This window comes from Pezoporus flaviventris, unplaced genomic scaffold (assembly GCF_033815535.1).
Source record: "Pezoporus flaviventris isolate CSIRO_AGI_PZ_B2104156 unplaced genomic scaffold, CSIRO_AGI_Pfla_v1 ptg000011l, whole genome shotgun sequence".
Classification (NCBI taxonomy): domain Eukaryota; kingdom Metazoa; phylum Chordata; class Aves; order Psittaciformes; family Psittacidae; genus Pezoporus; species Pezoporus flaviventris.
Genome location: NW_026892559.1, coordinates 3,344,130 through 3,359,200, shown reverse-complemented (window position 1 = coordinate 3,359,200; position 15,071 = coordinate 3,344,130). Strand labels below are relative to the sequence as shown.

Below are 15,071 nucleotides of genomic sequence, written 5' to 3'. Positions count from 1 at the left end.
TCACCACCCTCAGTGTAAAGGATTTTTTCCTCACATCCAGCCTGAATCTCCCCTTTTTTAGTTTAAAATCATTACCCTTCGTCCTATTGCAACAGGGCCTGCTGAAAGGTCTCTCTTCATCTTTCTTGTAGACCCTTTAAGAACTGAAAGCCCACAAGAAGGCCTCGCTGGAGTCTTCTCCAGGCTCAACAACCCCAACACAGAATCACAGAACCAAGCAGGTTGGAAAAGACCTTGAAGATCATCAAGTCCTTTTCCATGAGCAGCTTTCCAGCCGCTCTTCCCCGAGCCTGGAGCCAAGCACCTCCCTAGCTGCGCTCCTCCCCGCCAGGGGGAGGAGCGGGGCATCGGGATGTGGCGCGGTGCGGCCGTGAGGACGCTGCGGGTCTGCGGGGCCGGGACCCCCCGGTCCTCATCGGGAGCGGCTTCGGCTCAGCTCCGCCGGCTGCTGGAGAACGAGCTGGAGGATATCCGAGGCGCCGGCACTTGGAAGAGTGAGCGGGTGATCGCCTCCCGACAAGGCCCCCACCTCCGCTTGACGGGCGGAGGAGGCGGTGAGTATGGGGCAGGCGCTCGGTGTCATCGGCTTCTGTCCCCGTTCGCCCTCGCTCAGTGCTTCTCTCTTTCTCTTCCCCGCAGGGATCCTCAACTTCTGTGCCAATAACTACCTGGGGCTCTCCAGCCACCCCGAGGTGATCCGCGCTGCAGTGGAGGCCTTGGAGGAGTTCGGCGCTGGGCTCAGCTCTGTCCGCTTCATCTGTGGTACCCAGGTACAGGGCAGCATGCCTTCCTCTAGGGTAGCCATTCTCAGACTCCCTTCTCAGTACTCACGTGTATGTGCAGTGCTAAGTTACACGTGGCCAGGTGGAAAAAGAGCCGGCTGTGTCCGCACCAGCTGAACATCTGGAAATATGCCAACTTAAAGTGTTACAACCCCTCAGAGAACAAAGGAACCAAACACCCCTCTGAACTCATAGAACCATAGAATCACAGAATGGTTTGAGTTGGGGAAGGGACCTTCAAGCTCATCCAGTTCCAACCCCCTGCCACAGTCAGGGACACCTTCCACTAGATCAGGTTGTTCCAAGCCCTGTCCAGCCTGGCCTTGAACACTGCCAGGGATAGGGCAGCCACAGCTTCTCTGGGCAACCTGTGCCAGGGCCTCACCACCCTCATAGTGAAGAATTTCTTCCTTTTATCTAATCTAAATCTCCCCTAAGTTTGAAAGACATTCAGAAAATTGATGTCTTTTCCCCTCCCTTAAGGGTCAAAATTGCAGCCAGCCTGACTTGAATTGCCTCTATCAAACCCAGCCTGGTTTATCCCCGTCAGCTAGTTAAGTGCAAAGAAAATTCCCCCCATGGGTGGGGAGCTTGGAGTTTCTGCTGTGCTTGTGGTGTCCAAACCCATAACCGCATTTTAGGTCTGTGTTTGCAAACACATGCTGAACGCAACTAATTTCTGCCATGCACGCACACCTTTTCTGGATAAAACCTGTCTGTTTCTTCCCCTTGCAGTCAGCATCTAACAGCCGTGGGCAAGTGAGGACTTGTGCTGCCCCGCCAGTGACGCTTGCTCCTCTCATCTCTTTAGAGCATACACAAGGACCTGGAGGAGAAGCTTGCACGTTTTCACCAGCGGGAAGATGCCATTCTCTATCCCAGCTGCTTTGATGCCAACGCTGGCATCTTTGAGGTTTGTAGGGCTTTCATTGTGTTGTGCATGCAGGAGGGAGGTGATGCCAATGTGCCTGCCATGCCTTCCAGAGGCTACGATGTGAGCTCTGTGCCACAGAAAAGATGGTAGTGACTGGTGGTGGAGAACCCCAGCTTGGTGCCCTGGGACTGGGGAAGCCATGAGGAGGTGTTTAATCAGCCTCACCTCCCCCTTCTCAAGACAGGCTCCAGCTTTTGGGGAGGGCTCCCATTCTGTGGGAGGTCTGTACTCCCCTTTGAAGCATAGGCAGGGAAAAGAGGCCATTCCCCAGGTTTGCTAGGAAAGGTGAGGGAGGTTTTGAGCTCAGAAGCCACAGGCAAGAGCCTGGCCTAAGGAAATAAGGGGATAAGGTGACTGGCAAGGAAAGTGGAAAGTTAAGCGGTGCCAGGAGAGACGTGGGAGCTGCAGTCAGACACAGCCTTGTCCTCTGCCCTGAGAGATGCTGGAAGATCTTGGTGAGATGGTGCCCTGGAGCAAAGGATGATCCTTTCTCTTTGGCATGACCAGGCCCTGCTGACCCCAGAGGATGCAGTGCTGTCAGATGAGCTGAACCATGCCTCCATCATTGACGGGATCCGCCTGTGCAAGGCTAACAAGTACCGCTACAAGCATATGGACATGCAGGACCTGGAAGCCAAGCTGCAGGACGCGCAGGTATGGAGGTCTGCTCCCACCCTAGTGTGAGCTTAGCTGTGCTGCAGTAACCAGCCCCAAAGGGTGAGCTCTACCTTTTCCCATGCAGTAGGCATTGGTTTTGCCCACAGGCACGTGTAGGCATGGATGGGCAAGGAGGGTAAGCAGCTGGTTGCAGTGCAGACCCCCCTGTCTCAGTTAGATACATCCATGCCCTACAGGAGTTGAGCTATGTGCCAGTCTTCCTCGCCAGCCCCTCTCCTCAGGGTGACATCTTCACCCCTGGAGGCACCACTCTTCCTCCCATAGAAACATCGTCTGCGGCTGGTGGCCACTGATGGTGCCTTCTCCATGGATGGTGACATTGCACCCCTGAGGGAGATCTGCCAGCTGGCCCAGAAGTACGATGCCCTGGTCTTCATTGATGAATGCCATGCCACAGGCTTCCTGGGACCCAATGGCCGGTAAGTGGCCGTTTCAACCCTGTTTCTTCCCCAATAGCCCAATAGCCTCTGAAGCAAGGCCAAGGGTATTGATAACTAACATATTTTTGTGGGGGGGTCACCACTGCTTGAAGGTTTTGCACCCCATCTTCAGGGCACCTGGAGGGAGATACTTTAGCAATGACCCATCCCAACATGACAGCTGCTTATCAGTGTGTAAGGGATGGTGTGACCATCTCATCTGCTTCCAAATGGGAGCCAGTTGGACTTCCTGATTTCCAAATCCTCCTCTCAGATATCACTTTCAAATGCTTGGGGGCTTTGTGGAGTTAGCTTGCACAGATTAATTCCCTCAGGGCAAGTTTGATTAATTCCCTCAGGGCAAGTTTTCCTTCCATCCCCTGGAGATCCTCCAAGTGTCAAGCAGTGCACTTGGCTGCAAGTGTTTGCCAAGAAGAGATGCTTCACAAGCTTGCATTGCTAGTGCTCTGTTTGCACTATTAAACATCTGTGTGGGAAGTTTGAGTGCTCTCCCATCTGTAAGGGATGAAAACCCCATGCTCTTATCTTGGGAGATTCTAGCTTAGCCTTTCTGCAGAAGAAGAGAAGGTCAACACTTGGGTTGAACTACCACGGGGGTGTTACTCCTTTAGCAGGGACCTGGCTGGTGGCCCTTTGTTTCCCTTGAGGCATCCCTCAGGTGTAGAACAGCTTCCCTGGTGTGTGCTGGCACAGCTGAGAATGTGATGTTCCTTCTACTACAGGGGTACTGATGAGCTCCTGGGAGTGATGGACAAAGTCACCATCATCAATTCCACCCTGGGAAAAGCTCTTGGAGGAGCTGCAGGTGAAGGCATTTCCTGACCAAGGTTCTCCATGCCCTAAAGGGCTCCAAGCTCCACAGCATCACTGATGTTTCCTTCCTCTGCCTAATGATAGAGCCACAACTGCATGTTGTCTTTTTCTACTGGTGGCATGAGGCTCAGTTTGGGACCCTGCCGCAGGGTCAAGGGAGGTCCTGCCATGTACTTCTTTTACTTTCATCTTCCTTGTGCACTTGCATTTGGGGTCAAGGTGGAAACTCTTAGTAAAAGGCACCAGCTGTGATGCTTTTAGGCCTGCTTTGTACTGGAATTCCTCCTGTAGGTTACAGGTTACTCTGGTGTTCCTTGTCCATTTGTCTTTCATCCATCTGCAGGCGGGTACACAACTGGCCCCAAACCCCTCATTGATTTGCTCCGACAACGTTCCCGCCCATACCTCTTCTCCAACAGCCTGCCCCCCGCCGTGGTGGGCTGTGCATCCAAGGCCCTGGACCTGCTCATGGAGAGCAATGCCATTGCACAGTCCATGGCTGCCAAGACCCAACGGTGAGTGGAGCACACTGGGGTGGGAGCAGGGGAAGGGGCTCCTTAGGAATGTGTTGTGCATGTGTGTTTATTCACCCTCAGTGACAGCCATAGGTGGTTTACCAGTCATGGCCTGGGGGTGCTCGGGGAAACCACAGGATGTGCCTGTGTGTGTCAGACAGATCCGGATGCTCTGTGTGCTGGGATGAGTCTGCCCCTCAACCAGCTGCAGTCCCATGGAGCTGAGCAGGAAGTGGCTGGAGGTCACTCCAAAAAGAGGGATCCCTTCCCTGCACAGGAGATGCACTTTGGAGCAGCACCACATCCAGCCCTCGGTGGCCCAGGCTACCAGGGGAAGGCGAGGCAGTGGTCCCCCAAGGACAGGGGTGATGAGGTTTGCCTCATCCTCTTGTTCTCTTCACCAGGTTCAGAAGTAAGATGACAGCAGCTGGCTTCACCATCTCAGGGAAAGACCACCCCATCTGTCCTGTCATGCTTGGGGACGCTCGGCTGGCTGCAGTGATGGCTGAGGACATGCTGAACAGAGGTGAGCCAGAGAGGGAGCTCTAGATGCAGACACATGCCCGGAGGGAAAGTACAGCCGGGGGTAGTGCTACCATCCCTCCTGCAGAGGATGCTCCTGCATGAAACCTGTTATTTCTTTAGCCTCCACCTGCAAACATCCTCTTGGTCTCCCCCAGACGTTGCTGACTTCACCTCCTCTTTCTGTTGGAGGTGGGAAGTTTACATTAGCCCTCTTGTCCTGCTAGGCTGGACTCCATCCCCACCACTGGCCCTAGGCCTCATTTCCATGCTTGGGAGCAGATGCCCCCTGAAAACCCTGAAGCCTGGAAATGGTTGAAGGGGGAGGGATGATCCAAAAGCCCTTCTATCACCCAATACCACCTCAACCTCCCTCCCTGCAAGCCAGCTCTAACTCTCCCTGCATTTCTTCCTCAGGCATTTATGTCATTGGCTTCAGCTACCCTGTGGTCCCCAAGGGAAAGGCCCGTATCCGGGTCCAGATCTCGGCTGTACACAGCGATGAGGATATCGACCACTGTGTGGAAGCCTTCACCGAGGTGGGACGGAAACATGGAGCGATACCTTGAGGGGCCAGCGAACACCTGCTGCGGTGCTGTCCTTGCCCATGACCAAGTGCCTGTGCCAGGGGAAAAGGCTTGAGGAGCATGCTGCCAAAAGCAGGACCAATCCTCAAGGCATCACAGCCCGCGGGAAGCTGTGGCTGTTGCAGTGTGTGGCTCTGGCAGCCAGCTCTTGCATCATTAAAGGTGTCGTGCAGTGCAGCGGATATTTGTCTGGCTCTTGTTTTCTCATCCAGGAGCTGCAGTCCATCCCCATCTTCTACTTGCTGTGGCTGAACACTCTGCTGTGTCTTTCTGGAAGCCTCAGTCCTGGTGCTGAAGCACTGCAGCTCATGCTGTCTTCTGCTGATGGAAATGTAGCTATGCCTGATGTCACCTGCTTCCTCTGTGCTCTCCTGCAGGTCCAGTAGCATCACCCTGGTAGATCTGACAGCTGTAATTCCCCACTGAGGCAAGGGGTTTCCTAAGTCTTTGGCAAGATGTGCTACCAGCAACTGGTCTGAGACAGGACATGGGCCAGCTGAAACTGGTGCTCCTTTCTCCCCCTCTCACTCTTAGGTGCTAGGTGTGAGGCTTGCTTAGTTCCCTGGGGCTGGCTTTAAGGCTTTACCCATCACTACGGTGCTCCCAAACCTGATCTGGGTGCTGCATCTTGCCCCAGAGAGGCTGCTGGGCAGCAGGCAAGCTGAGGTGGTAGAGGCCAGCAGCATGGAGAGGGAGACTGTGTCTGCCTGGGGCTGAAGCTGAGGGAAGAGCAGGTGCCAGAAACCTGTAATTTTCCTCCATCAGCTGCAGGCTGGGATCGCTGGATTTGTTCCGGCAAGCTGTGCTGGGGTAGCAATTTAGCACTCAAGCTAAGTGGGACCTGGGCATCTCTCAGGATTGCTTTGTTTGCATCAGTTTTGCTGCAGATGAGAAATCATGTGTGACCTGCTGTCTGCCCACGTGCTCAGCTGAGGACCAGCTGCCTCCCCAGCAGCCAGGGACAGCTTCCAGCCACAATGAGGTTGTGCTGTGCTTGGGTGCCCAAGCACTGGGTCGTGTTAACAAAGCCCTGCTCTGAAAATGCTACCTGCCATTAGGCACTCAGGGAGCGAGCTACAGGGCAGTAACTTGTCTCACCTGAACCAAAGCAGCTGCCGAAGAACACAGATGTTAATCCAGGATTGCAGGGCTTGATGGGATGTAGAGGGCAGGGGGAAATCACCTTTTCCATAGGGCTGCCACCAGACTCTGTTAGAGCAGCTGGTACCACAACTGTGTGCTGGTTTTATTTCATTTTCCATCTCCACAGGACCCTGAGCTGAGCCTGCTGATAAAGTACAATATGGAGCTCCCGCTGCGTAGCACCAGTGCTGCAAACCCTACCCCCTTATCAACAGGCAGTATCTTGGGAATGGGGAATATAATGGGGAAGCAGCAGGAGGTTGTGCTCAAGCCTCTCTTGCTTCAGCCAGATGGGCTCTGGGACAGGGCCCAGCCTGAGCCACCACTGTTTTGAGCCCATGCATGTGCACCATCTCGCTCCCCCCCTACTTGCACACCCCCTTTGCAATCCCATTCCATGCTCCCATCTCTCTCCCTCCTGCTGGTCACCCTGCTGATGTCTTTGCTGCACTCAGGGCAGCCAACCCAAGCCGTTTAACCCTGCTTCAGCACTCAAGTCCTCCTCAGTGGAGAGCAGCCATACAGATGTCTCTCACAGCTCAGCAGCCTCCCTCACTGCAATACACACACTTGTCCTTGTGTGCACACAAGGGCTCTGAGCTTCTCGCCTCCTCTCTGCCTCCCTCTCCTCTCTGTCTCTCCCAGATCCCCCCCATTCTCCATCTCCCTCTTCACCCGCTTCAAGGCCAGGCTCTGCAGCAGACTGTGGTTTGCATGACACAGGGATGCAGGAAGGCAGGAGGGTTGGATGATGGCACATGGGAAACGAATAATGCAGCACCCATTAACTGCAGGCACTAAATACCACATTCCCAGGCAAAGCCTCCAGCTCTTTATTTCTTCAGGCCTCCCAACGAAGGACTGACGTACAGCTCTGTGCAGCATAGCCCAGAAAGCAGAGGGCATTTTGCCGAGTGGGATGCAGAAGCAGATGCCACTTTTCAAGGATGCAGTTCCCACACCGGGCTCACCAACCCACCCCAGACCCTGTACACTGCTCTGCCAGGCTTCCCCCTGGGTCTTGAGCCATCGCCCTCTACACCACGTACAGGGATAGGTGTGGGATCCCTGTATCTCACCCATTGTAGCTCGAAGCAGGGCACTGTCTATCCCATCCAGTTTCCATACACACCCCCCAAAACCACTTCCAGCGGTAGGTCCCTGCCCACCCCGCACTTCCTCCACCCTTACCAGGCTGCCTCACTGCAGCCCCGAACCTGCTCCCCTTCCCAGTGATGCCCTCCAGCCCCTATCCACACCGTTTCCACCCTGATCCGTGACTCAATTCCCTCTATCCTTTCCCTGCTGGCATCCCTCTGCCCTTGCTCCCTGATGGACCAAGTCCACTGGGGCTGATGGAAACAGGGTCTGAACCTGCTGTCGGGTGCCTCGATTCCCCATTCCCACGAGTGCTAATACCTCCCTGTGCTGGTGGGTGAGGGGCAAAGCAGCTGTGTTTCCCTACCCAAGGCCTTCGGCGAGAAACAGCAATGACCACAGCTGATCCCACTTCATTCCGGAAGTTTATTTCTCCATTTCAGGGACTACCTCCCAGCTCCCTGGCCCTGAGGCTGAGTCCAGGCGTCTGTTTGGCTGTGAGAACAGGTACCGGTGGTAGAGGTGCCCTCCTGCACCCCCTCAGCGGCAGGAGCACTTGCAGGCGGCCACAACCGGGTATGGGATCTGCCGCCACGCACAGCGAGGGGGCCCGGGGTGCTGCACGGCCCAGCAGTGCCAGGCCAGCAGCTTGATGTGTGTGAGCTGTGCGGGCCGGCAGCCCATGCCGGGGGGCCAGGAGCAGCTGCGGGGCCCGGTCTCGCAGGCAGTGTGGCGCACCCAGCGCGGCCAGAACACAGCTCCCAGGTCAACCCATGTGGAGGTGAGGCGGCAGGCAGCCTGCTCCACCAACCACTGCCGCAGGCTGCGGGACGCGGCGCCCCGCAGCTCAGGGGGCAGCTCCAGCCCCTCAGCCTCTCGCCACAGCTTGCGGCGGTAGCGCCCGGAGCCGTCCGCCAGGTCCCGGCTCTGGGTCTCCAGGGTGTCGCCGCTGCTGGTGTTGCGGCGGCGCGGCTCCGCGGTGGCCATCCAGAACGGGTCGAAGGCTGAGCCCAGCAGCCGGCGCAGCTGCCCGGGCCGCAGGTGCCGTGGCTTGGGGTAGTAGTGGTAGTCCTCAGGTGAGAGCGACAGGCTGTATGGCCGCGCCGGGGCCGAGGGGCGGCCGCGCAGGATGTCGGCACTGGGCTCAGCGGCGCCCGACGGCGGCAGCGGCGGCTCCTGGGGTTCATCCGGAGGTGACGGCGGGCCCGGGATGCTCGGCTGTGGGAGCGAGCAGAGCAGCAGGAGGAGGAGGAGGCAGCGCTGGTGTGCTCCGTCCATAGCGAGCGGCACTGCGACAGGCTGTGCTGCAGGATGAGCTCCACCGCAGCCCCTGGGTTATTGGCGTGTCCTGAGACACGGCCTTCCCCTTTTCCCTGGTTACAGTGGCTGATAGCGAGCCGGCAAGGACACCTTGCTCCTTCAGACAGAGTGGCAGGCGGGGACGAGAGGTCACGTTGTCCCTCTTGCTAGCAGAGGGATGCCATCAACAGGGACACGGGGCTGCTGTGGAGGGGAAGGGGTCAGTGCCTCCTGTTCCTCCTCAGCATCCTGCTCCATCATTTGAAAAGACTTCCCAGTGAAGGGAAGCTGGTGGCCTTCAGGTCTTGCTGGAGAAGGACCACCAAGCCCCGCTTGTCCTCAGCACACCTAGAAGTTTGCAGGGCACAGGTCCATTGGGGGCATAGACACGATGGCAGGGCAGGAGGTGGTGAGGCATTGTGCCTCTCGGCACATCAGCAAGCACATGTGCTGTCGTAGGGCCGAATCTCTGGAGATGGCCCCCCTGGAGAGCTTGTCCTCTATCCCCACACTGCAGTGTCTGGGCAATGCTGGTGGATGGCAGAGCTGGGCTGGATGGAAACCAAAACCTGCTTTCCCTCCTTCCCTAGGTCAGGCATTGTGGGAAAACTTGGTCTCTTCTGTGCCGTGCTACTAACAATTAATTAGTAACAGCTAGTCATAGCAATTACTGCTTGTGTTCCAGAGGGTTTGGACCCGTATCCCAAGGACGAGGTGATATTCATGTTCCCAGGGGTGCTGGGCAACATGTCCTGAACACCCAGCACCGAGGGGTGCCTGCAAGGCTTGCCGGGGCCCATGGGACCCTGCTCCCCTCCATCCTGCCTCTCACACCAGAGAGCATCAGGCTTTTCCTGCACTGCCCCCTCCCCGGTGGAGCAGGGAGCAGCTGAGCCTGCTGAAGGCTGGGCAGAGAGGAGTTAACTCCAAACCCAACCTCAGGGAGAAGGAAAAAAACACTCAACAGAGATCAATGGACCAGCAGCAAGAGCAGAGGGGGGGAAAGGGGGGAGACAGAGAGAGGGAAGGAGCTCCAGCAGGAGAGACACGCGTGCGGGAGCCGGGAGAAGAGAGAGCAGAGCCGGCGGTGGGCAGGGGGAAGCAGCGCAGCAGCAGGCAGGGAGACGGCGCTGCCGGGGCAAACTCTGCATCGGCCCCGCCGCCGCTGCCTGGGCTGGACAGGAGCTTCCCCCAGCGAGCTGCGAAGCTGCAGGCCCTTCCTCTCAGAGGTGAGTGCCAGCTCCCCAAAACGAGAGGTGGCCTCGGGCTTCCTGAGCGGGGACACCACGCAAGGTGCGTGCCCAGAGGGAGGTCGGGGTCCTCTGCTTGAGCAAGGAGACACCACGGGGCTGGCTGGACGAGACAGGTAGTTACGAGTAGGACAGAGGGGACTGCAGAGCCAGAGAGGTAGGGCCAATCTTTTCGTGTGATAGAGAGGTAGCTGGGAAGGAGAAATGGTGGGAGCCGAGGGATGGGAGAGCATGGGGCGAAGGAGCTTGTGTGGTCCAAAAGAGAGTCAACTGCATGTCAACAGTGCTAGATAATGGTGTCGTTCCCTCTTGGCTGCTGCTCAGCCAAGGACAATTTGTTCTAATGATAGCACAACATGGCTTGCTAGGAGATAGGCTGTTGGAGCTCTCCACCTGAGCACGGTGTTAGGGCTGGAGGAAGTTTTGCAGCAAACCACAGTATCTTGAGCTGCAGCAATTGTTCATCGGTGCAGTTGATCGCCGTTCCTTCACAATGATCATCACATTGTGTTTCAGGTGGCTCCAGGGTCTCCCTCCCCGACTCCATCCTCTCCTAGCTGCCACCATCCAACCTGAGACCACCCCTCAGTATCAGGAAAAGGCACCCTTATCTGCCTCTCCTCTGTGGAGCACAGCTACTGCACAGGGAACAAGGAGCAGCCAGCTCCAGGGTGGAGGTGGTCCCAGCTTAAGGAGCTTCTTTGGGGTTGGGATTGGGATGGGGTGCTGCTGCTGCAGGGTGTCATACAGGCATCAGGTCCCTGCTGCTGGAGGTGGCACAGCCCTGGGGTGAGTCTACCAAGACCATTCACTGCCCACAGCAGCCTCCTTCCCCATGGCATGTGGAACAGCAGCAGGGATTCAGATTTGTCAAAGCAAACAATCCCAAAAGGTTTAGCAGCTTTGGGATTACAGACAAATGTAGCGGAGGCCAGGCAGCAGGGCAGGGGGTCCTTCAGGAGGCTGGGAGCAAGGAGATGCTGTGATGATGTCTGGGCAGGAGAAAGGGACTTCAGCTCCGCTCAAGCCAGGCAGATATGGGCTGACTGATCCCAACAGCATCCTACCGGAGACATCACGAGGATCCTGATGTCATAATTTAACCAGCTGATTGGGATTGGTATCTCTGGGAGAAATGTGGACTTCAAACAAAGGCTGGGATCAGGCTCCTTAGGGCCATAGCTCTGGTGGCCACTGTGGTCAGCAGCGACCAGCACCTACATGCTTATGGCCGTGTATAGGTGCTGTGTCTCCCTTTCTCCTTGCACAGGTCAGATGGGCAGATGCCAGAGGGATGGAACGCCTCTTCCAACAGTCCAGAGCTGCGAGCAGCCGGGATTATTGTGCCCGTCATCTTCTCCTTCATCTTCCTCCTGGGTACCGTGGGGAACGGGCTGGTGCTGGCCGTGCTGCTGCGGAACGGCCAAGTCATTAACACCACCAACCTCTTCATTCTTAACCTGGCCATGGCTGACCTGTGCTTCATCATCTGCTGCGTGCCCTTCCAGGCCACGATTTACACCCTGGACGGGTGGCTTTTTGGGGCCTTTGCCTGCAAGGCTGTGCATTTCCTGATCTACCTCACCATGTACGCCAGCAGCTTCACCCTGGCTGCTGTCTCCATTGACAGGTAAGTGCCCCTTTCCCTGTGAATCCCGCAGCTCAGGGACAATGCGTTTGCTACCCCTGAGCTAGAGGGTGGGAGAAAGGCCAGTCTTTACCCTGTTGAATGTCCTGTAAAAAGCACATAGGGCCTCCCCAAGAGGCAGGGCCAGCAGAGCCAGCATCCCTGGCTCCCCATGTCCTCTCTCAGCACCAAGCCAGCCTCTTGGCTTGGTTACTCAGCTCTCACTTGGGAAGAATTACAGGCACCTACTTAGGTTTAGTGTCCACTATGTAAAACCAAAACAGCAAAAGCCCCAGGGCAGCAACACACCACAGGAGAAACAGGGAGGCTCTGGGTCCTGCTCCTATCATTCTTTTCCCTGATTCAAGAGGCACGCTGTGTGACCTTCCCAAGCTAGCACAGCAGAGCGTGTGATGGAGATCCCAGATCTGCTGCTGGGATGACCCTGACCTCTATTCACCTACCAAGAGGCAGGGAGAGGGGAAGATGGGTAAAGAGGCACAGCTCCACAGGGCAGGAGTGATACCTCATCTCACCCTTGTTGCGTTTGTGCCACTTCTCCTTCCCCTCCTCGGCAGGTACCTGGCCATTCGCTATCCACTGAAGTCCCGGGATCTCCGCACCTCCCGAAATGCAGGAGTGGCCATTGTAGCAATCTGGTCACTGTCGCTGTTCTTTGCGGGGCCTTACCTCAGTTACTACCAGATTGTCCACTACCACGGGGTGCCCATCTGTGTCCCCATCTGGGAGGACCAGCGCCGGAAGATTCTGGACGTCCTCACGTTTGTCTTCGGATACCTTCTGCCCGTGACCATTGTGAGCCTGGCGTACGCCAGAACCATCAAGTTCCTGTGGACCTCCGTAGATCCCATAGAAAGGATCTCAGATTCCCGGAAGGCCAAGCGTAAGGTCACCAAGATGATTGTGGCTGTGGCCATCCTGTTCTGCCTCTGCTGGCTGCCCCACCACCTGGTCATCCTGTGCTTCTGGTTTGGCCACTTCCCCTTCAACCGAGCCACTTATGTTTGCCGCCTGGCTTCCCACTGCCTTTCCTATGCCAACTCCTGCCTCAACCCCATCGTCTATGCCCTCATCTCCAAGCATTTCCGCAAGCGTTTCAAGCAGGTCTTCACCTGCCTCTTCCTCCAGAACAAGACCAGGAAGAAGAAGAAGAGATTTGGAAAGAAAGTCCATGTGGTCAACGTGGGCAAAGGTTTCACCAACAGCACCAGAGGTTTCTATGGAGGCAACAACGAAGTGGCCCAGGTCCCAGAGGAGAACACCAGGAAGAGGGACCCTGAAGGCGCCGGTCATGCCAGAGCATGGACTCACCAGCTACAAGATAGTATGTTCTCTGCTCAGAAAGAGCTACTGGAGGAGGAAAGCTTGGCAACAGCTGCCCATCCCCTAGCTGTGACCCCCAAGAGGAGCTCAGGAGTTTCTGATTGCTCACTACAGATGAGCAAAGTGAAGAAACCCGTTTTCCAACCAGTGAGTAGCCACTCCATTCTCAAACAGGCAGAGGGGAATGCATGCAGCAGAGCCACCGAAAGATCCTGTGGCAATGGTTAACCTGTTATCCCTACTCACCTTTGCTCACAGGCCCACCTGTGCATAGGAATGGCACAGTCCACACGTACAGATGCAGAATGCAGGGACATGTTAATGTGGCACCTGGGTGACATGTCTGCAACAGGTTTTAAGGCCTCCATTCCCCAACTTCCTAACTTGCTAATTTTGTGCAGCACCTTGGAACTCTAAGAGGGAGGCAACCAAAATGAAAACATCCTGGTAGGAAATCCAGGCTGTTAAAGGCACATCAGAGCATGGGTGGGAAGGATGGAGACAGTGCATGGGGACCTGAGTGACTAGGGTAGCTGCCAGCCTCTATCCTGGCAGCCCCAAGCAGGGACACGCGGTCCCCTGCCCACACATCCTTTTTTTCCCATGGGCAACCCTCGTCCACCTCCATCCCATTCCCTAGTCCCTGTATCCAGATCAAAGGACCTTTGCCACACTGGCTGATGTACAAGGAAGTCAGCCATCTGTGCCAACAGCTCAGTGATGCAAACTCTGCAGCAGTCATTAGTCATACTCAAATGCTTTATGCCACAGCTGGTAAAGGATGGAAAGGCTTCTGTGCTGACACCTCTGTGTGCCTCCCCTTTGCACATTTGGCTTCTCTGAAGTTCAAGGAGGAGCAGACCATCTGTCCAGCCTCTTCTCTCCACCCTGCCCCACCAGAAATACTCGCTGGAGGATGCTTCTGTCTCCTAGAGCTCTGTCCCACATGGTTTTAGCTCTTGCGAGCTAATCCTGCAGGACACTGTCCCAGTTCACAGTGCTACTTGCAGTTCAGATGTATTTCCTTCCTAAACAAACCAAGTAACTCCCCCTTTCCCTACATTGCTCCATCTGATCCGCCCCTCTGCTTACTTTCTGTTTGCTTTTTGCAGGTTCCTGAGGGACTGCTGCCTCCGCTTTGATCTTTGCTTGCTACTCGGAGCTTCATCCCTTCCTTCTGGGGCTGAAGGACCTGTTGCTCTCTGAGCAGTGAGGTTATTCAGTGATGTTAGCCCTATGTGTGTGGCCAGACAACTTTTTTCCATGTGATGATGACGACTGTGAGAGAAACAATGGCTGTCACCAAAGCAGAAGGTAGTGCCCAGGCTGCAAAGAGAGCCTGGGAGCCAGGGGACAGTAGCGGTGAGGCAAAGGAGAAAGAAACAGGCCTGTAACACCCATGCGCACTTAGTTCTTGTCTCCTTAGTGCCCCTTTCTATCTGAAGGTGCTGGAATTTCTCCCCTGCTTGACCTTAATAAACCCTGGTAATTTCCTTCTCCTGCCACATTTGCTGCATGCTGGATACAAACTGCCTGGCACGGGGCACTGCAGGTTGGGTTCTAGGTGGTGGAGGCTGTGTGAGCCGTCTGACCACAGTCTGGTGGTCCCAGCTTAGTAGCAGGGCAGCATTTGTTGTGTTTTACTTCACAGGCACTGCAGATGTATACAGAAGAGGAAAAGCTGAGGGGTGTAATACCTATGTCTCAAAAACATAAGAAAAGGCCAGCGTTCAAGAGAAAGTCATAGGAGAGGAAGACAACAGCAGAAAGAGGGGAAAGGATGGATGGTGAGATGATGGGGTGGGGGTAACATAAATGAGAAATGTGTGGGGCTGGGAAGAGCTATCCAGATGGACAGAAAGCAGCAGTGGGAAGGCAGGGCAAAGTGAGGGGCTAGAAGCAGAGGGCAGAAGGGAGGACAAAAGGGCATGAGGAAGGTGGGAAGCAATGTGCTGGCAGAGCACCTGAGTTTTGGCAAAAGCCTTCTCCTCACCCCCTGTTGTCATTCTGCTCCAGAGCTGGGGTGAGCATCACTTGGC

The 15,071-nt window shown here is 55.8% G+C and overlaps 3 protein-coding genes across 4 annotated transcripts; 2 read left to right on the top strand and 1 right to left on the bottom strand.

Moving 5' to 3' along the window:
* Positions 1 to 336: 336 nt before the first annotated feature.
* Positions 337 to 5,453, top strand: GCAT (glycine C-acetyltransferase). Its single transcript, XM_061450846.1, has 9 exons — positions 337 to 554; positions 640 to 770; positions 1,594 to 1,695; positions 2,224 to 2,370; positions 2,659 to 2,813; positions 3,557 to 3,639; positions 3,991 to 4,162; positions 4,567 to 4,688; positions 5,102 to 5,453. The coding sequence occupies exons 1-9, from the start codon at positions 353 to 355 to the stop codon at positions 5,251 to 5,253; spliced, it is 1,266 nt and encodes a 421-aa protein (XP_061306830.1). The 5' UTR covers positions 337 to 352; the 3' UTR covers positions 5,254 to 5,453.
* Positions 5,454 to 8,038: 2,585 nt separating this feature from the next.
* On the bottom strand, positions 8,039 to 9,017 carry LOC133268027 (noggin-like). Its single transcript, XM_061450864.1, has one exon. It carries the CDS (start codon positions 8,788 to 8,790, stop codon positions 8,053 to 8,055), a length of 738 nt encoding a protein of 245 aa, XP_061306848.1. The 5' UTR covers positions 8,791 to 9,017; the 3' UTR covers positions 8,039 to 8,052.
* Positions 9,018 to 9,245: 228 nt separating this feature from the next.
* Positions 9,246 to 14,539, top strand: GALR3 (galanin receptor 3). Of its 2 annotated transcripts, none has more exons than XM_061450845.1 (4): positions 9,246 to 10,040; positions 11,332 to 11,691; positions 12,267 to 13,179; positions 14,145 to 14,539. In XM_061450845.1, exons 2-4 carry the CDS (start codon positions 11,345 to 11,347, stop codon positions 14,172 to 14,174), a joined length of 1,290 nt encoding a protein of 429 aa, XP_061306829.1. In that variant the 5' UTR covers positions 9,246 to 10,040; positions 11,332 to 11,344; the 3' UTR covers positions 14,175 to 14,539. The 2 variants fall into 2 exon arrangements, with proteins under 2 accessions (XP_061306829.1, XP_061306828.1); XM_061450844.1 differs by having other exon boundaries at positions 9,247 to 10,040; positions 10,578 to 11,691.
* Positions 14,540 to 15,071: the final 532 nt, after the last annotated feature.

Excerpts from the sequence above, each read along its gene's own strand:
- GCAT (XM_061450846.1), top strand. The coding sequence starts at position 353 with ATGTGGCGCGGTGCGGCCGTGAGGACGCTGCGGGTCTGCGGGGCCGGG. Across the intron at positions 4,163-4,566 it reads ATGGCTGCCAAGACCCAACG|GTTCAGAAGTAAGATGACAG; the intron begins GTGAGTGGAGCA and ends TCTCTTCACCAG. Across the intron at positions 4,689-5,101 it reads TGAGGACATGCTGAACAGAG|GCATTTATGTCATTGGCTTC; the intron begins GTGAGCCAGAGA and ends TTTCTTCCTCAG.
- LOC133268027 (XM_061450864.1), bottom strand. The coding sequence starts at position 8,790 with ATGGACGGAGCACACCAGCGCTGCCTCCTCCTCCTCCTGCTGCTCTGC.
- GALR3 (XM_061450845.1), top strand. The coding sequence starts at position 11,345 with ATGCCAGAGGGATGGAACGCCTCTTCCAACAGTCCAGAGCTGCGAGCA. Across the intron at positions 11,692-12,266 it reads GCTGCTGTCTCCATTGACAG|GTACCTGGCCATTCGCTATC; the intron begins GTAAGTGCCCCT and ends CCTCCTCGGCAG. Across the intron at positions 13,180-14,144 it reads AGAAACCCGTTTTCCAACCA|GTTCCTGAGGGACTGCTGCC; the intron begins GTGAGTAGCCAC and ends TGCTTTTTGCAG.